The sequence below is a fragment of the Taurulus bubalis genome, assembly GCF_910589615.1.
Source record: "Taurulus bubalis genome assembly, chromosome: 9".
Taxonomy (NCBI): domain Eukaryota; kingdom Metazoa; phylum Chordata; class Actinopteri; order Perciformes; family Cottidae; genus Taurulus; species Taurulus bubalis.
In genome coordinates, this window is record NC_136597.1 from 29,042,234 (window position 1) to 29,067,998 (window position 25,765).

At 46.5% G+C, this 25,765-nt stretch overlaps 1 protein-coding gene across 1 annotated transcript in view; it reads right to left on the bottom strand.

The window, feature by feature from the left end:
* Positions 1-1,264: 1,264 nt before the first annotated feature.
* The window catches only part of lamb1a (laminin, beta 1a), a 34,791-nt gene continuing 10,290 nt past the window's right edge, over positions 1,265-25,765 (bottom strand). Inside the window, exons 5-33 of the mRNA XM_079223224.1 lie at positions 25,403-25,591; positions 25,215-25,278; positions 24,927-25,129; positions 24,056-24,176; positions 23,206-23,394; positions 22,709-22,885; positions 22,354-22,466; positions 21,857-21,936; positions 20,391-20,526; positions 18,026-18,184; positions 17,304-17,431; positions 16,435-16,555; positions 15,901-16,099; positions 15,241-15,384; positions 14,660-14,891; positions 13,688-13,851; positions 12,429-12,653; positions 11,971-12,188; positions 11,726-11,822; positions 9,747-10,116; positions 9,436-9,620; positions 8,092-8,333; positions 7,719-7,928; positions 7,466-7,610; positions 6,921-7,128; positions 6,666-6,807; positions 6,361-6,537; positions 5,878-6,037; positions 1,265-1,993 (exon numbers count right to left, since the gene is read on the bottom strand). Of these exons, the coding sequence (XP_079079350.1) occupies positions 1,854-1,993; positions 5,878-6,037; positions 6,361-6,537; positions 6,666-6,807; positions 6,921-7,128; positions 7,466-7,610; positions 7,719-7,928; positions 8,092-8,333; positions 9,436-9,620; positions 9,747-10,116; positions 11,726-11,822; positions 11,971-12,188; positions 12,429-12,653; positions 13,688-13,851; positions 14,660-14,891; positions 15,241-15,384; positions 15,901-16,099; positions 16,435-16,555; positions 17,304-17,431; positions 18,026-18,184; positions 20,391-20,526; positions 21,857-21,936; positions 22,354-22,466; positions 22,709-22,885; positions 23,206-23,394; positions 24,056-24,176; positions 24,927-25,129; positions 25,215-25,278; positions 25,403-25,591 (4,938 nt within the window). The 3' untranslated portion in view covers positions 1,265-1,853. The remainder of the gene's footprint in view (positions 1,994-5,877; positions 6,038-6,360; positions 6,538-6,665; positions 6,808-6,920; positions 7,129-7,465; positions 7,611-7,718; positions 7,929-8,091; positions 8,334-9,435; positions 9,621-9,746; positions 10,117-11,725; positions 11,823-11,970; positions 12,189-12,428; positions 12,654-13,687; positions 13,852-14,659; positions 14,892-15,240; positions 15,385-15,900; positions 16,100-16,434; positions 16,556-17,303; positions 17,432-18,025; positions 18,185-20,390; positions 20,527-21,856; positions 21,937-22,353; positions 22,467-22,708; positions 22,886-23,205; positions 23,395-24,055; positions 24,177-24,926; positions 25,130-25,214; positions 25,279-25,402; positions 25,592-25,765) is intronic.

A 25,765-nucleotide genomic window follows, 5' to 3' on the forward strand; every position in this document is an offset into this window, starting at 1 on the left:
AGGGCTGGGACAGGTCCAATCAGATTTTTCTCCTTTTCTAGTAAAGATGCATATTAATTAACTAAGAGAAAGGGTTAAGTTTTTAGAGCTGGTGAGTGAACACCTCTTCTCTCTTCTCTACTCCAGCACAGAATTGCCAGGCACCCCCCAAAAAACATGCATTCCTACCCCCTCTTTTATACACCAGAATACATAAGTCATCCTGTCACCAGAGTTGGACAGAGGAGGTTTCACTACCTTATTTGGTAATACTGCCAATGCATGCTCTTAACAAAGGAGACTTTGAACAACAAAGGAGAACATTAAACACATCTCATTCAAAAAGATTATATAACATAGCAACTTATAGCGTCCTATGAATTTTATGTGGTCTAATCACAAACTATAATGAAAATGACACAACTATGAGTCACGCGATTTTTTCGCCAGAGTTGTGAAATTTCAACTTGCGTGAATTCGCGCCGCGTCCGACGCTCCAATTCACGCAGCGTTTGGTGTGAACACGGCATTACTTCCGTTTGGAAGGTCATCTGAGAGAATGAAGATGCTCTTGAAGATCCTAGAGGTGGCATGGAGGCCAAATGTCTGCAGGAATGTTTGGATCCGTGTCTTCCATACTGCCAGCTGGTCATTTCCAGAAAACTGAGGTCAAAGAATGGTGAATGGACTGCATTTATCTCTATTTTCTAGTCTTCCGACCACTCAAAGCTCTTTGACATTGCATGTCATAATTCACCTTCGGGAGGAGCTACCATAGTGGGAGGAGCTACCATGCAAGGTTCCACCTGCCTATTAGGACTAACTGTAAGCAGTCTTTTCGGGGCTACACATTGAAACACTGCAAATAAACTAAATGTATTCAATCTATCAACACTGAAGGAGGCAGAAGAATAGCTAGATATGTGACAGCAACAGAGACAGCAAGACCACCAATAGCTGCTAAACTAAAGTAGGATAGCGCTTATCCTTTACCAAACTGTGGGATTAGCCAGAAAATAGCTAAAAGAAGGAGGAAGCTGAGACTTAAACAGGACTAGTGTACGTTTAAATGTGTAGTGGACATCTAGCCACTGGAATGAAGAAAATAACAAACCCAGTGGGTGCTACAGCACGTCAGCACCTCGGACAGAATCATTCAGAACTCCTCCTGAATCCACATTAGTCCTCCTTTCAGCAACAACCAGCCAGAGTCTCCTTTCAGCAGCTTCATAGTCATATTAACTGCTGTAGAATAAGGAGCCGTGCACTCACTGGGATTTTAAGTAGAAGTGTTTATTAAAAATCATTTAGGTTCAAAGTTTTGGCCAAAAGAAAACACAGGAAATACAAAAGGAGGAAGTAAAAAAAGCTGCAGTCACATGGTTTTAACATCCACTGCTTCATAACTATAGAGTTGAACGGCCAACAGTTCGTAACTTTGATTTATTACATTCACAAAGACATTCAAAACTTAAAAGTACAAATTCAAAAACTTCACTAAAGCTTTAGAAAAGCTTCTCTTTAAATATCAAGAATATAAAACAACTGCTGCTTTATATTTTATACCTACTCAACGTCTTTTAATGGTCTATTTTCATCTTTGTGTGTAAATGCAGCTGAGGGCACATTTTAAAAAGTAGCTGAAAGTCAAACATTGAATAGCTTTGGTTTCTGTCAAACACCATCATCTGATTTGTAATTCTCTCTCCTTGATTATTAAGAGAGGTCACAACTGATTCACTGATTCAAAGGTCAACAGGTCCAAAAAAAATACTGCTGTCTTTTAAAGAGGCTAGAACCACAAACTACCTCCTGCTCTATAAAACAATCTAACCACAAACACAGCTAGAACAGAGTAATGGTGACGTTTGACCCTAGAACAGACAGGTGGAGTAGATGGTGACCTTGTGGCTGATCTCCTGAAGCAGTCCCTTCACGGCCGCCTCCAGCTCCACCAGCTGCTCCGCCTTCACCTCCAGAGTTCGCTGGTTGTCTTCGTGAGACTTCTCCAGGTCTGGAACACAGAAACTAACCTTTAACATCAGAGTTGGGTGGTTTTACAGTTTGTAAGCAAACCAGCTGAAAGGGCATTCATTTAAAAGTCGCCTACATCAGCAACTAGAGAGAGAGAAAGAGAGAGAGAGAGAGAGAGAGAGAGAGAGAGAGAGAGAGAGAGAGAGAGAGATGGCGGTATATCCGGCTTGTATGAACCTTTTTTCCTTTAGGAAACATGAGGACTGGTTTTTGTGGGCTGAGTGGAGGTAAAGGCGGAATATTTATCCGAACACGTTAGTTAAGTGTTGTTGGCTTTTTTTAATAACTGCTGAAGACTCTGCCCCCCCCCCCCCCCCACCAGCTGAGTTCCCAAGAGGATGGCTGGCTAGTCAGATAGCTGGCTAGGGGTTCTCCTGGCAGAGAAGGGTTCTGCTAGCAGAGAGAGAGGGGCTCTCCTAATGTAGAGGGAGTGGTTATCCTAACGAGCAGAGAGGGGTTCTCCTAGTGGAGAGAGAGGGGTTCTCCTAGCAGAGGGTGAGGGGTTCTCCTAGCAGAGAAAGAGGGGTTCTCCTATCGGAGAGGGAGGGGTTATCCTAACGGGCAGATAGGGGTTCTCCTAGCAGAGGATGGGTGGTTGTCCTAGCAGAGAAAGAGAGGGGTTATCCTAGCAGAGAGCGATTCTCCAAGCAGAGAGAGAGGGGTTATCCTACCAGAGAGGGGTTATCCTAGCAGTGGGTGAGGGGTTCTCCTAGCAGAGAGAGAGGGGTTCTTCTAGCAGAGAGAGAGGGGTTCTCCTAGTAGAGGGTGAGGGGTTCTCCTAGCAAAGAGAGAGGGGTTCTCCTAGCAGAGGGTGAGGGGTTCTCCTAGCAGAGGGTGAGGGGTTCTCCTAGCAGAGAGAGAGGGGTTCTTCTAGCAGAGGGTGGGTGGATCTCCTAGCAGAGAGAGAGGGGTTATCCTACCAGAGAGGGGTCATCCTAGCAGAGAGGGGTTCTCCTAGCAAAGAGAGAGGGGTCCTTCTAGCAGAGGGTGGGTGGTTCTCCTAGCAGAGAGAGAGGGGTTATCCTACCAGAGAGGGGTTATCCTAGCAGTGGGTGAGGGGTTCTCCTAGCAGAGGGTGAGGGGTTCTCCTAGCAGAGAGAGAGGGGTTCTTCTAGCAGAGGGTGAGGGGTTCTCCTAGCAGAGAGAGAGGGGTTCTCCTAGCAGGGGGTGAGGGGTTCTCCTAGCAGAGAGAGAGGGGTTCTTCTAGCAGAGAGAGAGAGAGGGGTTCTCCTAGCAGAGGGTGAGGGGTTTTCCTAGCAAAGAGAGAAGAGTTCTCCTAGCAGAGGGTGAGGGGTTCTCCTAGCAGAGGGTGAGGGGTTCTCCTAGCAGAGAGAGAGGGGTTCTTCTAGCAGAGGGTGGGTGGTTCTCCTAGCAGAGAGAGAGGCGTTATCCTACCAGAGAGGGGTTATCCTAGCAGAGGGTGGGTGGTTCTCCTAGCAGAGAGAGAGGGGTTATCCTACCAGAGAGGGGTTATCCTAGCAGAGGGTGAGGGGTTCTCCTAGCAGAGAGAGAGAGGGGTTCTTCTAGCAGAGGGTGGGTGGTTCTCCTAGCAGAGAGAGAGAGGGGTTATCCTACCAGAGAGGGGTTATCCTAGCAGAGAGAGAGGGGTTCTCCTAGCAGAGAGAGAGAGGGGTTCTCCTAGCAGAGAGAGAGGGGTTCTCCTAGCAGAGAGAGAGGGGTTCTCCTAGCAGAGAGAGGGGTTCTTCTAGCAGAGGCTGAGGGGTTCTCCTAGCAGAGAGTGAGGGGTTCTCCTAGCAGGGGGTGAGGGGTTCTCCTAGCAGAGAGAGAGAGGGGTTCTCCTAGCAGAGGGTGAGGCAGAGGGATTGTTGGACCCAGTTGTGCTGCTGGCCATTATTTGAAAGGTAGCTGGCTAACAAGCTTGCCGCTTAGTAAATGAATATATTAAAAAATAAAAGCAAATGTAATATTTCTTCCAAACTCTCTTGTCTTAGGGGAAGAAAGCACGTTGCTATTGACAGATAACTGTCAATTTATGGACCAGTGAATTAGCAAGAAAACAAAGTAGCTAGCCAACCGCTAATTAGCTTGCCACTTGATGTCATGCTGATTTTAGGCTCTCCAGAGTTCATCATTCTCAAACAGAGCCAGATGACATATTTGATGGTTAACTTTAGCCCTCTACGGATGAGTCTTTCCTTTGTTTAGCCTGGAGACGGGAGGTGTGATGTCAGAGTGATGTCAGTGTGATGTCAGAGTGATGTCAGAGTGATGTCAGAGGGATGTCAGTGTGATGTCAGAGTGATGTCAGTGTAATGTCAGTGTGATGTCAGTGTGATGTCAGTGTAATGTCAGTGTGATGTCAGAGTGATGTCAGTGTGATGTCAGAGTGATGTCAGTGTGATGTCAGAGTGATGTCAGAGTGATGTCAGTGTGATGTCAGAGTGATGTCAGTGTGATGTCAGAGTGATGTCAGAGTGATGTCAGTGTAATGTCAGTGTGATGTCAGTGTGATGTCAGAGTGATGTCAGTGTGATGTTAGAGTGATGTCAGTGTAATGTCAGTGTAATGTCAGTGTAATGTCAGTGTGATGTCAGAGTGATGTCAGTGTGATGTCAGAGTGATGTCAGTGTGATGTCAGAGTGATGTCAGAGTGATGTCAGTGTGATGTCAGAGTGATGTCAGAGTGATGTCAGTGTAATGTCAGAGTGATGTCAGAGTGATGTCAGTGTAATGTCAGAGTGATGTCAGTGTGATGTCAGAGTGATGTCAGAGTGATGTCAGTGTGATGTCAGAGTGATGTCAGAGTGATGTCAGTGTAATGTCAATGTGATGTCAGTGTGATGTCAGTGTAATGTCAGAGTGATGTCAGAGTGATGTCAGAGTGATGTCAGTGTAATGTCAGAGTGATGTCAGTGTAATGTCAGTGTAATGTCAGTGTGATGTCAGAGTGATGTCAGAGTGATGTCAATGTGATGTCAATGTGATGTCAGAGTGATATCAGAGTGATGTCAGAGTGATGTCAGTGTGATGTCAGTGTGATGTCAGAGTGATGTCAGAGTGATGTCAGTGTGATGTCAGTGTAATGTCAGAGTGATGTCAGAGTGATGTCAGTGTAATGTCAGAGTGATGTCAGTGTGATGTCAGAGTGATGTCAGAGTGATGTCAGAGTGATGTCAATGTGATGTCAGTGTGATGTCAGAGTGATGTCAGAGTGATGTCAGTGTGATGTCAGTGTGATGTCAGTGTGATGTCAGAGTGATGTCAGTGTAATGTCAGTGTAATGTCAGAGTGATGTCAGAGTGATGTCAGTGTGATGTCAGTGTGATGTCAGAGTGATGTCAGAGTGATGTCAGTGTGATGTCAGTGTGATGTCAGAGTGATGTCAGTGTGATGTCAGTGTAATGTCAGAGTGATGTCAGAGTGATGTCAGAGTGATGTCAGTGTGATGTCAGTGTGATGTCAGTGTGATGTCAGAGTGATGTCAGTGTGATGTCAGTGTGATGTCAGTGTGATGTCAGAGTGATGTCAGTGTGATGTCAGTGTGATGTCAGTGTGATGTCAGAGTGATGTCAGTGTGATGTCAGTGTGATGTCAGAGTGATGTCAGAGTGATGTCAGTGTGATGTCAGAGTGATGTCAGTGTGATGTCAGTGTGGTGTCAGAGTGATGTCAGAGTGATGTCAGAGTGATGTCAGTGTGATGTCAGTGTGATGTCAGTGTGATGTCAGAGTGATGTCAGTGTGATGTCAGTGTGATGTCAGTGTGATGTCAGAGTGATGTCAGTGTGATGTCAGTGTGATGTCAGAGTGATGTCAGAGTGATGTCAGTGTGATGTCAGTGTGATGTCAGAGTGATGTCAGTGTGATGTCAGTGTGGTGTCAGAGTGATGTCAGAGTGATGTCACCTTTGAGCAGCTGCAGTTTGTCGCTGGCCTTCAGCAGCAGCTCTTTGGCTTCTTGCTGCAGTGACCCCGCCCTCTTCTTTGCATTAGCCACGCCCCCTGCCTTCTGAGCAATCAGCTGCTCTACTTTGGTGTACTTCTCCTTCAGCTCCAGGTCCAGGTCCTACACACACACACACACACACACACACACACACACACACACACACACACACACACACACACACACACACACACACACACACACAGGCTTTAAACTCCTTTTCAACAGAGACATGCAGATGTTTGCGTGTCCTTCACAGAGAGCGACCTGCCTCTTGTTTTAAATGTACATGTGTATATATATATATCTATATATATATATAGATATATATACATATATATATCTATATATATATATAGATATATATATACATACATACATACATACATACATACATACATACATAATACATACACATATACATGTTTGACAGGTGAACTCACCTTCTTCACTTCCTCTGCTACCTTTCTGATGCTCGCTGCGTCCTGATTGGTGCGTTCAGTGCTCACAGTGACATTCAGACCTTTGTCTCTCAGCAGGGTCACGTCTTGCTCGAGCCTCTGCAGCCTTTGAGTGGCGTTGCTCAGCTTCAACTCTGCATGGGCCGTCTCCAACTGCACCTGAACGCAGCACAGACAGGCAGTGTGTAACCTTCATGTTTCTAACGTCAGTACACAATGTGACGGGAGGTCAGTGAAGTACCCGTTGAGTACACAAAGTTACGGGAGGTCAGTGAAGTAGTCCTCACCGTGGACACCAGCTGGTTGGTGGTCTGGATGTGGGCGGCGGCCTGCTGGATGGCGCTGCTGGCGGCGGTGTGAGCGCGCTCAGCTTCCTCCAGAGCTTGCTTCACCTTCTCTGCAGAGTCCTTCACACCGGCTGCCTCCTCACTGGCAACACAGGAAGTCACATTCATCATCATCATCATTCTCCTCCTCCGGCGGTGTAAAATAATGAATGTGTGGAGGTCGTAAATGGTCCGGGCTGAACCGGGAGGACCCACCTGGCTCGGCGGGCCTGGTCCAGCAGGTTCTCGGCTCTCTGGATGTCGGCGGCGCTCTGCTGCAGAATGTTCTCCACGTTCCCCAGCTCTCCCACCTTCTGCCGGATGTCAGCGGTCAGGTTCTGCAGCTGAGCCGGCGTGGTCGGCATCTGCATGGCCAGAACCTCGTTAGCCACCAGCTCGATGCTCTCCAGGTCCGCGGCTTCCTCTGAAAGAACCCAGATCAAAGGATCCACAGGTTAGAACCAGAAACTTAGCGTGGTCTTATTGTGGTCTTATGGTCTTATCGTGGTCTTAATATGGTATTATTATGGTCTCATGGTCTTATTGTGGTCTTATGGTCTTATTATGGTCTAATGATCTTATTATAGTCTTATGGTCTTTTTATGGTCTTCATATGATCTTTTATGGTCTGAATTGTGAAGCACCGACTTGATCTCTATCTCGAGAGTGAGATCCTGCTCCTGATCCCAGGTCAGGACTAAAGCCCATCAGGGGGCCAGTTCTTTCTCTTTGGTGCAACAGCAGGAAGTCACATGACATACGTGTGAGGAAGTCCCGGATCTGTCTGATGAGGCCTCTCAGCTCCTCGTTGCTCTGCTGGACCTTCTGTTTGGTCCTGTTGGTCTTCGTCAGGACCTCCTGGGCGCTCAGCTTTGCTTGGTCCGCCTTCCCTTTGGCCTCCGACACCTGCAGGCAAAACACAGGTGAGAATAGCCCCCACTGTCAACTGGAACCAGATCCAGTTCCGACCAGGACCCGTCAGACCCAGCTCAGACCAGCACCCGTCAGACTCACCATCTGAGAGAGTTTCTCCACCTCCTCCATGGCGCTGAGGATCTGCTGCTCAGAGTCCCGGGTCTTCCTCCAGATGCTGCTGGCCGCCGTCACCACGCCGTCACACCCGTCACCTCCACACTGGGTCCGGCCCTCAGAGTCCACGCAGCCCAGACCGCCACAGGGAGAGGACCAGCACGAGTCCTGACCCGATGATGGACTGCCGCAGGTCTGTGAGAACCAGGACAGACCAGAGAATAAAGATGCGTTTGTTTAAATCAAATCAAATTATAATAAGATAAAGTTCAAAATATAAGTATAAATACAGTGATTAAAGTATAGATACAGTGATACAGTGATTAAAGTATAAGATAACAAGTACTAAAGTACTCACTTTGTGGCTGATCTCCGAGAGGTCCAGAGTCTGCAGCTCTCCGGCCAGGTCGTCCATTTTCTGAGCATGCTCAGTGTGTCTCCTCAGAAACTCCTCTCTGGTTTGGTTCAGTTTGTCCTCTGTGAGTTGCCGTAGAGCGCTGGAGGTTTCCACGGCACTGCCGGGATCGATGGTGGAGGCGTTCGCTCGCACTTTAGCCGCCAGAGACTTCCGGAAGTACTTTGAGATGCTGTCCGTGGCACCTGAGGACAAACAGGAAGTACACATCAGATGAGAGCTCCACAGTTTAGTGACGATAGAGATATCTTCACTAACTAGAGATATATAATGCGGCTCCTTTAATGCCAAATGTTCCAGTCTCATTCATATATATATATATACATATATATATATATATACATATATATATATGTACATATATATATATATACATATATATATATATATATATATATATATATATATATATATATATATATATATATATATATATATATATATATATATATGTACATATATATATATATATATATATATATATATGTGTGTGTGTGTGTGTGTGTGTAGAATTGGCACATGGGCGCAACCCTCATACTCAGCTGTGCTGCTCATCCCACCAACGCATGTTCCTCACACATGAGGCTCCGTTTGAAAGGGAAATAAACAGCTTTACAACGTATAACATTTAATGACGAGAAGCTTTGTTAGAATAGAGAAATAAACTTTTTGTTCGATTTTTATATTGTATGCTTCCTTTCAACAATGTTATATATCAGAAAGACTCCATAAAGTGTCATTGTTATGCAGATGCAGTGGTGGCCGTCAGGGCCTGCTAAGCCTTCTATGCTGGACTAAACACAATCACAAAGTTTACATTTAAATTTGGTATAATTTCTTTTTTTTTATTATTAAAAGTTATAGCTATTTTATAATTGTATTGTTTTTCACAAATACACTACATGTATTATAATTATGTTTCCCTATTAGCTTGTTTTCTCATTGCCAGCTCCTGTGTTGCCCTGTCTGCCTTCAGCCTGCTGTGTGGCACGCTGCTTGTTAAGGGTCTTCTCATCCAATCACAGCTGGTTAAACTATATGGAAAGGCCTGCTAGCATGAATGAAAACGGCCAGTTGAGGTGACTGTTGGCTCAATGGTTTGCATGCCTGTCTTTCAATAGCAGTAGTTTATGGTAGCTGTTATTGCAGGCGTACATGCACAATCCACGGCCCGCCACTGTGCAGATGATACTCAATTATACCTATTCATATATATATATATATATATATACTCTAGCTTCAATATAATCCCACCTGGTTGGTTGCAGTTTGTTTAACCCCTCTCACCTCTGATGTCAGAGTTCTTGATGAACTCAACTTGATCCAACAGCTCTTGAACTGTCCGTTCCAGTTTCTGTGCATCCGACGTCACAGAGTCCAGTTTAGTTTCTGCAGCCGAGTCCTCGTCCTCCACCTGGACCAGAGTCTGTTCAGTGTGGTTCAACATCAGGCTCAGGGCCCCCATCAGCTCACTGAGGGAAGCACATAGGTCAGAGGTCACAGTTTATATTAACCTGAGCTGCTTTCATCTCTCTCCAGATTATATATATTATCCCACCTGGCCGGTCGTTTGAACTCTAGATGAAATATAATCCCACCTGGCCTGTTGCAGCAGCTCCTGGGTCTCGGTCAGTGGTTGAGAGGCCGGGTTCTGGTTCAGAATGAGCCAGACGTCGGCGACGCTCCTCTCCATGCTCTCGATGGACTTCTTGTACGGTCCACTGACTCCGCTGGCTTTCACTGCATTGACCTTGTTGACGAGGCGGTGCGTCTGATTGGTCAACTGACCGATGACGCTGTCCCATTCGGCGAAGCACTGATGGCAGCGGTGGCAGTCGGGGAAGGTCCCAGAGAATCCGCGGCTGCAGATGTCGCAGCGTGGACCAGAAACCCCGTCCACACAGATGCAGTGACCGCTGGCTTTGTTGCACTGCGCCTCGGAGACACCGCGAGGATCACAGTCGCACGCTGAGACAGAAACACACTGAGGGTCACAAAGGCCACACCGGTAACCACAATCACACCTAACCCAACCCTCCTATGTGTTTCCACCTGCAGGTGATGACTCACAAACACACACTGTCTCTATCTGCAAAGAGCAGAGAGGCGATCCCGAGACCCCCGAACCTGACGTTCTCCGCTCCCTGGCTGCGCCTAGATATCCTGTCCATGAAGGTCACTAACAGAACCGGTGATGAAGGGCAGCCCTGGTGGAGACCAACACCCACCGGGAACGTGTCTGACTTATTACGAGGATATACAAACACAGCTCCTACTGCAGTACAGAGACCGGATGGCCCATTGCAACGGGTCCGGCACCCCATACCCCCCACAAAAAAAAAACAGAGGAACCCGGTCAAAACCCTTCTCCGCCCATGTAGACTGGTTGGGCAAACTCCCAGGACCCCTCCAGTAGTCTTTGAGGGTACAGAACTGGTCCAATGTTCCACGACCGGGACAGAATCTGCACTGCTCGTCTTGAATCTGAGGTTCGACAAGCGGTCGGAGCCTCCTCTCAGCACCCTGGCATAAGCTTTCCCCGGGAGGCTGATCAGTGTGATTACGACCCTGATAGTTCACAATATCCGGTCCCCCTTCCTGAAGATGGAACCACCACCCCGTTTATGAGTTCATGGGCACTGTTCCCGACCCCCATGCGACACTGAAGAGGCGTGTCAGCCAAGACAGCCCAACAATGTCCAGCGCCTTCAGCATCTCAGGATCTCATCCCCCCGGCACCACCAAGGCTTGACTACCTTAGTGACCTCTGCCAGGGATATGGGTGCAACCCCCCAAGTCTTCAGGCACTGCCTCCTCTCCAGGAGACATGTTGGCCGGGTTTAGGAGTTCCTCAAAGTGTTCTTTCCACCGCCCGGCGATATTCCCCATCTGGGTCAGCAGTTCCCCTCCCCCCGCTGATAATATAATATGTTTTAATATAATAAACATATAGAAACAGCTGGATGTCTTTTGACTGTGGGAGGAACCGGAGAACCCGGAGGAAACACACACTGCCAAGGGGAGAACATGGTTTGTGCGTCAGAGTTTAATTAAACACAAACACACAAACTGTCCAACTTCCTGTGTGAAAGAGTGTGTGTGTGTGTGTGTGTGTGTGTGTGTCTGTGTGTCTGTGTGTGTGTGAGAGATAGAGAGAGGGAGAGAGAGAGAGTGTGTGTTCAACATCTGGGTTTTATTTAAAACATGTAAAAAAACTCCCTTTAAGCTGCAAAAACAACAAAACTGATCCAGATTTCACTATAGACAGACAGACAGGCAGACAGACAGACAGACAGACAGAGAGACAGACAGACAGACAGACAGACAGACAGACAGACAGACAGACAGACATTATCCCCCATCCTCTCAGCAGGTCCAGTTCACTAACAAAGCCTCTTTGTGGATCATACAAATCTCTGGTCTTGTCTCCATGGCGATGGAACCGCCAGGCCGCGGGGACATCTGGACTTAATGCTGGGTCAGGAATGTTCCCACAATGCAGTGGGCGGCTTTAAACTTCTCCTTCACGTCCACATATGTATGCATGCATGTACATATCTATATATAAATAACGTACCGTGACATTGGACCTCTGGGTCTCCCCAGAACAGCTCTCTACACTCGCTGCATGTTCTTCCTCCGAAGCCGGGCTGACAGGAACACTGGCCGCTGATCTGTGGAACAAACAAAGAGACTGTGACCAAATGATCTGACCCAGCTAAGGGATGGGGACTAGTTAACCCTGACCCTGGACCAAACGAACATCTAACCCAGCTGAGCTTTGATGCATCTACACAGAGTTTCATATTGTAACCCCCTCACCTCGTTGCAGGACATCCCGTACGAGTGTTCGGAGGCGCAGCCGCAGCTCTGACAGCCGTGTCCGCTTGCCAGGTTCCAGGTGTCGGCGGCACAGCGGTCGCAGCGCTGCCCGGTGACGTTGGGGAGGCAGCGACAGCGACCGCTGCTGCGCTCGCAGGGACAGCCACCGGGTGAAGCACAGCCGGAGGAGTCACTGCCCAGCTGCTCACACACACACTCTGTGGACCATGGGTGATACTCTAGTTAGTTGAATCTGGATCCAGACTTCATTGAGACTGGATCAGAGTTGAATCTGGATCCAGACTTCCTTGAGACTGGATCAGAGTTGAATCTGGATCCAGACTTCCTTGAGACTGGATCAGAGTTGAATCTGGATCCACACTTCATTGAGACTGGATCAGAGTTGAATCTGGATCCAGACTTCCTTGAGACTGGATCCACATGCACAGTGAACTCACTCGTGCAGTCCTGCAGCAGCGCGTTGCCGTAGTAACCCTGCTTGCAGCTCTGGCAGCCGGCGCCCTCGGTGTGGTGAAGGCAGCGCAGACACTCGCCGGTTCGGCCGTCACAGGACTCCGGGTCCAACACGTCGATGTTGTTGTTGCACCGGCAGGGCTGGCACTGCCCGCCCGCCTCCCCAGGGTTTCCATAGTAACCAGGTGAGCACTCGTCACAGCGAGAACCTGCAGAGAGAAGAAGACGTTGTTTTCTATTGAAGTTAAAGTCACTTTTCATTCCTGTTTCCATCTGATGGATTATTCCTTCAACGGTGATTATCTATTTATATACTGTAAATAATTATGTTGCATACTTTCAGTAGTGACTGACACGTCAACTACTTTCACTCTTCAGCTGCAGCACTTACACACAAAACACAAACTGATACTTCAACTACTTTCACTCTTCAGCTGCAGCACTTACACACAAACTGACGCTTCAACTATTTTCACTCTTCAGCTGCAGCACTTACACACAAACTGACACTTCAACCATTTTCACTCTTCAGCTGCAGCACTTACACACAAACTGACACTTCAACTACTTTCACTCTTCAGCTGCAGCACTTACACACAAACTGACACTTCAACTACTTTCACTCTTCAGCTGCAGCACTTACACACAAACTGACACTTCAACTATCGCTGACAGGAACAGTTCGGCTGCTTTCAGAGTTTAACGTAGATTACATTTCTTACCCTTCAACATACAAACTAAATAGTACATTTCTTCAAACTCTTACAAACAGTTAAATTAACCCGTTCACAATGTTTCGACTTGTCGAGTTTACGCTATTTTTTAATACACTTCATTTAATTGACGTCTTGAAACATTTAAACCTGCGATGTCATGCTGCAGTTTCATAACCAGAAGTTTAGTAAGTACAGTGATAAACTCTTTCTGATTCTTCGTTTCCTGCTGTAATCACAGAGTCCGTCACATTCCTGCTCTGAGCCTGTTTACATCAAACGAGATCACTACGCTTCTCTGAAATTGAGACCCTGTTTGACTCATGAACACTAAAAAGAACGAACTCCATCTGAATTCACATTCAAACTGGAGTTATTCACTTCTTATAAAGGGTTGATGTGATCTTCACTTGTACCTTCTTCAATGATGTTTTCACTTCTGTATCCGGCTTAGTGTTAATTAAGTTTAACCCTAGTGCTAATAAAAGTGTTTATCTCTGTGTAGAAATGGATGTTAATAAAGTTTTCACCTCTGTATCCAGTGTTGCAGGCGCAGATGGCCTGCTGGGAGTCGTCACCGCGGTAACAACTTCCTGCGAACTGCCGCAGGCTGCCGGGACCATCGGGACACATGCAGGTATGGCAGTGGTCACCTGACCCCAACACCGGGTCCCCATAGTAACCATCCAGACACCTGAACAGGGAGGAGGGAAAGTTATTGATTCAAATTCTGACTTGTAACATCATCACAGGTGAAGCACACCTGGAACTAGTCTGCAGCTAGTCCCCAGTCCTCTGCAACTAGTCCCCAGTCCTCTGCAACTATTCCCCAGTCCTCTGCAACTAGTGGGGGGGGGGTGAGGAGGTTGGCGTCTGCAGATCGGAGGTTGTGGGAGCGTATGGGAGCAGGAGGTCCGAGAGGTATGAAGGGGCAAGGTAGTGAAGGCTTTGTAGGGGACGAGGAGGATCTTGAACTGGATTCTTTGCTGTATGGCGAGCCACTGGAGGTTTTGGAAGACTGGGGTGATGTGGTCTCTGGGGCTTAATAAAGGGTTCTAATCTAAAGGGAGCCATTCCTTCCTACCTTCATGCCTGGGTGATAACCTATGCTTCTCCTCGTCACTCCGAGGTGCTCAACTCAGAAAAGACTTATCTCTGCAACTGTGGTTCAGTGATAGAGCGGGTCGTCCTTGAATCAGAGGATCGGCGGTAAGATCCCCGGCTCCGCTAGTCCATGTCGATGTGTCCTTGGGCAAGACACTGAACCCTAAATTGCTCGTGCCGGCTGTTTCGGCGGTGTGTGAATGTTAGTCAGGTGGAACCTTGCATGGTAGCTCCTCCCATCAGTGGTGAAGTACAGTACAGTCCATTTACCATCTTTGTTCTAGTCCCAAAGTGGTGGTACTTTGAGTTGTTCATTTTGGGAAAGTTTCACTTAGAATTGTTGATAATGTTTAGCTTTTGAATCTTTTGAATTTGAAAGCACTAATCTTGTAACTTACCTGTCACAGGTGTGCCCAGTGCTGTGGTCCCGGCAGTTGATGCAGCGCCCGGTGTTGGGGTCGCAGTCGTCGTCGTGTCCGTTGCAGGAGCAAGGTCGGCAGGAGGGGAAGCCCCAGTGACCCGGCAGACAGCGGTCACACTGCCGACCATACGCTCCCACAACACAAACACACTGACCCGTCAGCTGATCGCAGAACGAACTCTGTGAACCCTGAAGGTCACAGGCACATGCTGCAAAAAAGAAAAGAAAAATACAGTCTGTGAATACGTTATGTTCATGACTGTAGGAAACCAAAAATATAGAGGTATCATCAGGGGAGCAAGCACGATATACAACATAATGTTTCATCATTATCATTTCCCATAAGCCTTTGCTTGGTTCACTAAAGCCTTCTGGACCTAAAGTCACTTAATGACAACAATCTGAAGTATTTATTTCCCCCACAACATTTCTCTGAAAGCTACAAAAAGCACATTTACAGTACATCTTCACAAGTCATATACAAGTATATATTAAAGATTATCAATCAATATATATGTACAATGTTTTGATTATTAATCATGTAATCAGGGCTCTGACCTCTGCAGCCGTTGGGTCCGAACTGGAACGTGCCCGGAACACATCGGTCACAGTTCCTGCCGACCACGTTGGGGCGACACTGACACTGACCCCCGCTGGGGTCACACACGGTGCTGAGGGAGCCCTGAGGATCACAATGGCATTCTGGGAAATGGAGTCCAGCACAAGAGACATGTTATACAACCGACAAGCTTCAACAGTGCAAGAAAACCTTGTAGTCTCTTTAGATACTGTCTTAGAGAGACACGCAGGCTTATGAACCAGAAGGTCTTCGAGAGTTATGATGCAGACAGGACGTTGTGGATCAACATGACGGAAACATTCAAAAACAGGAAAGAAAGAAGTAATTAAGCTGGAGTGTAACTTCACAGATAATTCTCTTGAGTGTACTCTGTTCGCTACCCGCTCGGTTACTCTGTTCGCTACCCGCTCGGTTACTCTGTTCGCTACCCGCTCGGTTACTCTGTTCGCTACCCGCTCGGTTACTCTGTTTGCTACCCGCTCGGTTACTCTGTTCGCTACCCGCTCGGTTACTCTGTTCGCTACCCGCTCGGTTACTCTGTTCGTTACCCGCTCGGTTACTCTGTTCCCTACTCGCTCGGTTACTCTGTTTGTTAACCTTTGTTAAGGTGTCGTCAGATTTAAGGTGGACTACAGTACCTTTAGCTCCCTGGTGCAACATGGCTGAGATGCTGAAGATGAAGTTCCTGCAGATGTCGGTCATCGGCGACTTGATTATGCTCTGGCTGTTCTCCAGACAACGGTAACGCTGAAACGTTTCCCAACCACTGTTCCCACTGGAGTCTCCTTCTGAGGCTGAGAAGATCTCCAGGCTCTTACAGTGAGGCATCAACACGATCTGAGGATGAAGAAAGCCATGAGATCATCTACTCTATGTTTCTGTATGTCTCGGTACTTCATGTCGAGGAGTCAGTCTCCAGGCCAGAGCCAGCAAACATCAACCTCCGTCTACATTTACACAACAATCTACTTTTACTGAAGACAAGGTTCTGAATGTCTTGTGAGCATGTTCTTTGCTCCATACGGTGTATTAAACAGAAGATACTGTGAAGTAACTCATCACTCTCTCAGCTGCAACACTTCTTGAATTAATTGATAAGTTGATTGGAAGAAAACTAATTTAATCTGTTTTAATTAATTGTTTCAATCAATTTTCAAGCAGAGTTTCCTCACCGAGTCAATGAGTGTATAAGGAGACAGGACTTCGCTGAGGGCCGAGTACAGAGGCAGGCTGAGGCGGACCGTGTAGTTCAGACCAGACTCAAAACAAACTGGTCTGGGAAGGGTCACATATCTGAGGGGAGAGACAGGAAACAGAACGGGGAGTTTGAAGACTGCTTCTCATTCAGTAAGGAATGTAGAGTAATAACAGGGCCAGTAACACAGACGTCAAACGTAAGGCTCGGGTTGGTCATCTTCTTTCTTGTTCACTAAAAGAGAAAAAATGATATATTCTTCCTGGCATGCCTGTGATATCACAACAATCAAAGACATATTCTCATCTTTCCAACAACAAAAGCTTTCCTAACTTACCAGCGGCTGTGAGTGCCACTAACAGAACCATTGATAAATATTCAATATGATCTATTCATCTCTTCGTCAAACCATCTGAATCACTGCCTCATTGAACATAAATATGTACAGTATGTGTGTATATATATACATACATACATACACACAGTATATACAAACACGGTGGCAATATCAAATTAAACCGACAATGTTATTTGTCTTTACCCCAAGAGGACATTGTATGTCCTCAGTGTCGTGTCCGTCTGAGAATATGTGAAGATGAGATGAGGCCTCGCATCCAATCATCTGCAGGTTTATATTATATTAAAAGTTTCAGACTCTCAGGTCCTGCGTCCCACCTTTTGTTGCTTTGGATACGGACACAATTCCTAAAGGTTCAGGAAAGACCTTCACCTCTCATGAGTCAGGAGACGGTTCAGGAGGAGAGTTGGTTCAATACGTTGGCAGCTGACAATGAGCAGATTTTTTAGAATTATTAAAAGTGAAACGTCTTTGTTTGCAGAGATTACCGTGAGCCGGGATGGAGGGAGATCATCTGGTGGTCGTCGTCTGGCACGGTGTTGACGCAGCGACTGTCTGCTCTGATTGGTCCTGGCCTCATAACCGTCATCAGGACCTCCTCCCATTGGTCAGGCAGCTGCAGGACCAACAGACACATCACAGGTTTGATGGTTCAAACCTTTATCTTTCCCTGCCACGTCTTGTTTTCATTGCTTCTTCAACTTTTTTAAATTAGTATTTCATTTGTATCTATTTCTTTTCTTCTCTTTCTTCCTGTTAAACACATTTGAAACTTATAAAACCATCACTACTACCACTATAATTATGACTTATTTGATGTTGTTTCCATTTTTCTGTCCGGTGTACTTTGCTTTATTGCAAATTCACAATACAAAGTGTGTTTTCTTTGAATAATGGTGAAATCTTGATCCAACTTTTTTCCTTCAGGAAGTGACATCTCCTTGATGAAGGTCTCTAACTGAGACGTTGTCACCAGATATCTCTGAATGAAAGTGAAGAAGAGCTTTTTTGTTCTGTATTGTCGACCATAGTTATTATCCTGCTAAACTTGAAATGTCCACTGCTCTTAAACACAGTCCTGTTTTAAAAGACCTGATAGTAGATGGTGTTTCAGATCAATGTCTCTCTGAGTGTGACACCAGCCTCCAATCATCACCATGCTTTGGGTTTTGCTGGTGGGTGGCACTACACCATACTAACATTATCCTACCTGAGGCTCGAAGCGGATGAGGATGTCGTATTCCATGGAGTGGGGGATGTTGTCCACAGAGAACTCCAGGAAGGCCCCCTCTGGGACATTGACAAGGCCAATACCAGTCCAGGTGGGACTGCGATCCAGAGGGTGGGGTCTTGGGACCACTGTCACTCCCTAAAGAGATAAAATGAAAACATGAAAATGGATGAAACAACATTTTAGAAGCTCACATGTGGTGCTGAAAATAATAATAATCACGGGAAGTCTTTGTCGAGAGAAGCACAAACTTTGTAATCATTAAAGATAATTGGAGGTAGTCCCCAGCAGACTATAATCTGGAGGATATCTTGTTAGTTTGTGTTACAGCCAGTAAAATAAACAATAAAGACAGCATCATCAGCTGACAAACAAGGAGCTTCTCTTGTGTCTCCTCAGGAGTGTTTACCCGACTATGTAACCGACACCCTCTGTACCCGACTCTGTACCCGACACCCTCTGTACCCGACACCCTCTGTACCCGACACCCTCTCTACCCGACACCCTCTCTACCCGACTCTATACCCAACACCCTCTGTACCCGACACCCTCTCTACCCGACACCCTGTCTACCCGACACCCTCTCTACCCGACTCTATACCCGACACCCTCTGTACCCGACACCCTCTCTACCCGACTCTATACCCGACACCCTCTGTACCCGACACCCTCTCTACCCGACTCTATACCAACACCCTGTCTACCCGACTCTATACCCGACTCTGTACCCGACACCCTCTCTACTCGACTCTGTACCTGACACCCTCTCTACCCGACTCTGTACCCGACTCTGTACCCGACACCCTCTGTACCCAACTCTGTACCTGACACCCTCTCTACCCGACTCTATACTCGACACCCTCTGTACCCGACACCCTGTCTACCCGACACCCTCTCTACCCGACTCTGTACCCGACACCCTCTGTATCTGACATCCTGTCTACCCGACACCCTCTCTACCCGACTCTATACCCGACACCCTCTGTACCTGACACCCTCTCTACCCGACTCTATACCCGACACCCTCTGTACCCGACACCCTCTCTACCCGACTCTATACCAGACACCCTGTCTACCCGACTCTATACCCGACTCTGTACCCGACACCCTCTATACTCGACTCTGTACCTGACACCCTCTCTACCCGACTCTGTACCCGACTCTGTACCCGACACCCTCTGTACCCAACTCTGTACCTGACACCCTCTCTACCCGACTCTATACTCGACACCCTCTGTACCCGACACCCTGTCTACCCGACACCCTGTCTACCCGACTCTGTACCCGACACCCTCTGTACCCGACATCCTGTCTACCCGACACCCTCTCTACCCGACTCTATACCCGACACCCTCTGTACCTGACACCCTCTCTACCCGACTCTATACCCGACACCCTCTGTACCCGACACCCTCTGTACCTGACACCCTCTCTACCCGACTCTATACCAGACACCCTGTCTACCCGACTCTGTACCCAACACCCTGTCTACCCGACGCCCTCTCTACCCGACTCTGTACCCGACAACCACTCTACCCGACTCTGTACCCGACAACCACTCTACCCGACTCTGTACCCGACACCCTCTGTACCCGACTCTGTACCCGACACCCTCTGTACCCGACTCTGTACCTGACACCCTCTCTACCCGACTCTCTACCCGACTCTGTACCCGACACCCTCTCTACTCGACTCTGTACCCGACACCCTCTCTACTCGACTCTGTACCCGACTCTGTACCCGACACCCTCTGTACCCAACTCTGTACCTGACACCCTCTGTACCCAACTCTGTACCCGACACCCTCTCTACTCGACTCTGCACCCGACTCTGTACCCGACTCTGTACCCGACACCCTCTGTACCCAACTCTGTACCTGACACCCTCTCTACCCGACTCTATACCCGACACCCTCTGTACCCGACTCTATACACGACACCCTCTCTAACCGACACCTTCTCTACCAGATTCTGTACGCAACACCCGCTGTACCCAGGCTCAAATATTTTGTTGGATTGAACTTGTTTGTTTATCAGGTTATCGTTGCTGTAGTGGTATCTGGTTCGGTTGTATTAGAGTAGTTTTGCGAGTACAAGTACATGAGCCCAGTATTGGACCAGATATCTGTGCATCATGAGTAAATTGTACATTGTACATGTCGAGTTGTTTAAATGAAGCATACTTTTCACTTTTAGAGAGTTTTAGAGAGAAATCATGACTTTTACTCTGTTACAGTTGGATGCATTCGCTGCGTTACTTTTATCTTTTTATTATTTGATCCTTTTGTAATCCCTTCGGTGGCAAGGTTAGGCTTTGAAATGATTTAGGTTCAAATATGACTCACAGGTCCAAACTTGGCATCCTCTGCCTCATAGGTGTAGTGATCCAGAGCGATGAAGTAGAATCCAGACTCGACTTGATCGCAGCGTCGGCCGAACATGTGATCTCTGCAAACACACTGTCCACTTACCTGATCACACCTGCAGAGTGACAAATGTAGAAACAAAGAAATAACTGAAACATAGTAAACAACGGGAAGGAAACTGAAGAAAATAAATACAAAAAGTGAAGCAGGAGAGGATGATGGGCAGTAAGAACACCAGAAAGAACCTGAAGCCGGGTCACCACTGTGCAGCCCATCCGCAGACATGCTTAATAGTATTTTTATTTGTGAACTTTTGCTCCGAACACACACGCAGTAGGTGTTCCACTGGAAAACCCACTAGAGAGCTCATAGTACCATATTACCCCACTAGAGAGCTCATAGTACCATATTACCCCACTAGAGAGCTTATAGTACCATATTACCCCACTAGAGCGCTTATAGTACCATATTACCCCACTAGAGAGCTCATAGTACCATATTACCCCACTAGAGCGCTTATAGTACCATATTACCCCACTAGAGAGCTCATAGTACCATATTACCCCAATAGAGAGCTCATAGTACCATATTACCCCACTAGAGAGCTTATAGTACCATATTACCCCACTAGAGCGCTTATAGTACCATATTACCCCACTAGAGAGCTCATATTACCATATTACCCCACTAGGGCGCTTATAGTACCATATTACCCCACTAGGGAGCTCATAGTACCATATTACCCCAATAGAGAGCTCATAGTACCATATTACCCCACTAGAGAGCTTATAGTACCATATTACCCCACTAGGGAGCTCATAGTACCATATTACCCCACTAGAGAGCGTGTAGTACCATATTACCCCACTAGAGAGCTCATAGTACCATATTACCCCCTAGAGAGCTTATAGTACCATAATACCCCACTAAAGAGCTTATAGTACCATATTACCCCACTAAAGAGCTTATAGTACCATATTACCCCACTAGAGAGCTTATAGTACCATATTACCCCACTAGAGAGTTCATAGTACCATATTACCCCACTAGAGAGCTTATAGTACCATATTACCCCACTAGAGAGCTTATAGTACCATAATACTATAATATCTCCTCTGACCCTCACATCAAAAAAGGAACAACATACACACACATATACATACACACTTATAAAAAGCAGGGTTGTCATATTTTGTTTGACTGTAAAAATTCATTACAGTGAAGAATCAGAGTAAACTCATGACAACAACAGCTGAGGGGGTGACGTCATCAAGTCAGCTGTTGTTCCCCTGCAGAAAGACCGCCCAGCGTCCTCCTTTTGAGTCTGGACTCCCAAGACCAGACTCAAAAGTCCAAACTCCAAAAGAACACAACTCTCTACTTAGCGTACTTGGCATTGAGCTAGAAGCAGGAAATAGTTTGGATTTCCCCTGATGTGGACTTACTGGTTGTTGATGGCTCCTCCAAGATCACAGTCACATGGTCTGCAGCCATCCATATCATTACTGAGACCCCAGTGTTCAGACTGAAAACACACACGCACACACACACACACACACACACACACACACACACACACACACACACACACACACACACACACACACACACACACACACACACACACTCAGTGCTTCCTGTCTCTTCAGCTTTTCAATCTGACTTGTTAAACATCTTTAAAAACAGAATACTGGTTTCTGTCATATTAAAACATGAGACTTTAAAGACAGTTAAACTCCCCTGTGAGATGTAAGATATGACAACAATATGTATTGCGTTCATGTTACCAGCCGCTCAGCCGGCAACACATTATTACATAATTATTTCATAATTTACTGAACCTCTACAGAAACCATGCTGAATTGGTCTGACTGGACCAGGAACAGGACTGTTATGGAACAGCTGGTGTCACTGTGTTCTAGCAGTAAATGCATGTTCTCACCACACACTGGTCACAGTCTCGTCCTGTCACCAGACGTTTACAGAAACAGCTTCCTGTTTCACTGTCGCAGGGACTTCCTCCAGGAAGTGTTCCCACAGCGCTGCAGGTACACGCTGAAACACAAGCACAGTAAAGGTACGCACAAATGCTACAAGACCAGTGTGTGTATTCCTCTGCAGGTGTTGTGTGTATTCCTCTGCAGGTGTTGTGTGTATTCCTCTGCAGTTGTATGTGTAATCCTCTGCAGGTGTTGTGTGTATTCCTCTGCAGTTGTGTGTGTAATCCTCTACAGGTGTGTGTATTTCTCTGCAGGTGTTGTGTGTATTCCTCTGCAGGTGCGTGTACGGTGTCGTACCTTTACAGCCTTCCGGTGTGGCGCTCATCCCGTAGTGCGCCTGCTTGCAGCGCTCGCAGCGCTCTCCTTCCACGGAGTCTTTACAGCGACACTGACCAGCGATCAAACCGGCCCGGAGGTCCGTCGTCCAGTCGCATATTCCTCCGTTCAGTGAGCCCTGAGCGTCGCAGTTACAGGCTATGGAAACACAGGCAGGACAAAATGCTTAGGGACTTCACTGAGGGGGGGCTACAGTAACAGTGACATCATCTCAATCCACAATAATGGTGGAGTAATGGCTTCTAATAGTAATCTCTTTGGAATAAAGACCAACACAAAGCTGTTGGTCAATATTTTGAGCGCTGTTGAAGAAGCTGGTGAGTCAATCATGACATCTTGCTATCCAAATGAAGTAAATGACGTTTCTCTTTCCATTTTTAACCCTAAGAGACGTTGGAGTCTCTGACGTCCCTCTCTGGGTGTTGGTAGTAAAACGGTTTATTAAAGTCTGGACTCACATTGACAGACGTTGGGGTCTCTGACGTCCCTCTCTGGGTGTTGGTAGTAAAACGGTTGACACCGCTCACAGTTGTGACCGGCCGTGTTGTGCTGACAGTCGTCACAGATTCCTCCACTGATGTTTCCTGAAGCCACGAACGCGGCCATGTCGAAGTGACACGAGGAGGAGTGCTGGTTACAGTTACACTCTACAGACACCAAAGAAGAAGAAAAGATGAGATTCAGTCAGAGTTAGCTGTACACAGACGTCAAGTCAAATAGATCTCTAATCTGCAGCTGTTGTTTCAGACGCAGGTCAATGCAGTTGTTTGAAGGAGAGGTTTTCACAGCAATATAAAATAGATATTAGAGATAAATTATGAGGCTAACTTCCTGACTAACCCTAATCAGCTTATAATATATAATTAAAACTACTCACACCAGGAATATTTGTAATAAAAGCAAATATTTAAAAAGAAAACACAATATATTTCTATATCATTTGAGTTGTGTGCATCCACAATAGATGACTATAACAAGCTATATTTTTTGACTGTTAACACTGACACTCCAGGACAGCTGGGAAAAAAGAGTCTTGACACCAAGATGGAAATATGGCACTTGAATGCAGATAATATTATGGTATGCAATTTAAACAATCAAAAATGCCGGGTCTTAATCTTAAAATCTTAATAAAAAGGGAAGTAATACATTGCTTATTTTGTCTTTTGTATATTCACTATCGCTCCTCTTTTTAAAAATCTGATTACTCGATTAATCAATGACATAAATCGCTAGAATTCTCCATTAATAAAATGATGAATAGCTGCAGCCCCAGTTTGTACTGGTTGTCTTCCAGTATGGACTCACTCTTGCAGGCGTTAGTGTTGCGTCCCTCGGCTGGTCTCCACGGCAAGTCGTGGTAGAAATCCTGACACTTTTCACAATTCAGACCTTTAGTGTAGTGGTTACACATACAATGACCGTGAACCTGCAGACACAACACACACATTCACATCTGATATGTTGATCAATGATCCATCAACATTAAAATGCAGTTACTGTACTACTTCCCTATAGGACTCACCCTGTAGAGCTCACCCTACCTACCCTTATAGAGCTCACCCTGTATAGCTCACCCTACCTACCCTTATAGAGCTCACTCTGTAGAGCTCACCGTACCTACCCTTATAGAGCTCACTCTGTAGAGCTCACCGTACCTACCCTTATAGGACTCACCCTTTAGAGCTCCCCCTATCCCCTATAGGACTCACCCTGTAGAGCTCACCCTACCTACCCCCTATAGGACTCACCCTGTAGAGCTCACCCTACCTACCCCCTATAGGACTCACCCTGTAGAGCTCACCCTACTTACACTTATAGAACTCACCCTTTAGAGCTCCCCCTATCCCCTATAGAACTCACCCTTTAGAGCTCCTCCTATCCCCTATAGAACTCACCCTTTAGAGCTCCTCCTATCCCCTATAGAACTCACCCTTTAGAGCTCACCCTATCCCCTATAGGACTCACCCTTTAGAGCTCACCCTACCTATGCCCTATATAACTCACCCTTTAGAGCTCACTCTACCTATGCCCTATATAACTCACCCTTTAGAGCTCCCCCTATCCCCTATATAACTCGCCCTTTAGAACTCCCCCTATCCCCTATAGAACTCACCCTTCCCCCTTTAGGACTGACCCTTTCCCCTTCAGAGCTCAACCTGCCCACTTCAAGACTCACCATGCCCTCACTGGTCTGGCCAGCTCCTTGGACCGGGGCACACTCAGAGGCGTGTCCATAGCAGAAGCAGTTTCCTCGGACCACCATGTCGAAGATGGCGTAATAATACTTCTCTTTGATCTCCATACGAGAGTCCAGCAAGTTATCTCCGAGCGTGTGCAGTCTGGTGAACTTCACCCGCAGGTTGGTGATCTTCAACATGTCTGAACAAAGGATCAATAACAGGTTATTGATAGACAATACCTAATCAATAATATAGTAGTTATTGTCTAGTTTGAGGGGGCATACTCTGGATTCTTGGGCTGTAGGGATCATCGATCCTGAACACTGGATCCAGCACTCTGAAAATCACCTGGAATCCCCAAATGTTTCAACTTTTATTAAAAACGTAACAGTTAAAAAGATGACATCACAGTGACGTGACCTCAAGTACATTATGATATCATTTCCTGGACATCCTCAGAATACCACAGTACCTCTCCTTCAGTGGACGGCTCGATGTCAGAGTAACGCGAGTCGCAGATGACGTCATCGACCTTCTGCATGGGTCCCTGGGACACCGAGGGGAAGGAGGTCTCACAGTCGTAGGCGAAGTACCGATAAAGCTGCCATGTCTTCCCGAAGTCAGCTGAGCGCTCGATCACCATGGCAGCAGGTCGAAACGTCTGAGGAGAGAGAATGTTGATGTTAGAAAACATACTTTAACTAAATATACATACATATATATATATATATATATATATATATATACATATATATATATATATATATATATATATATATGTATATATATATATATATATATATATATATATATATATATATATATATATATATAT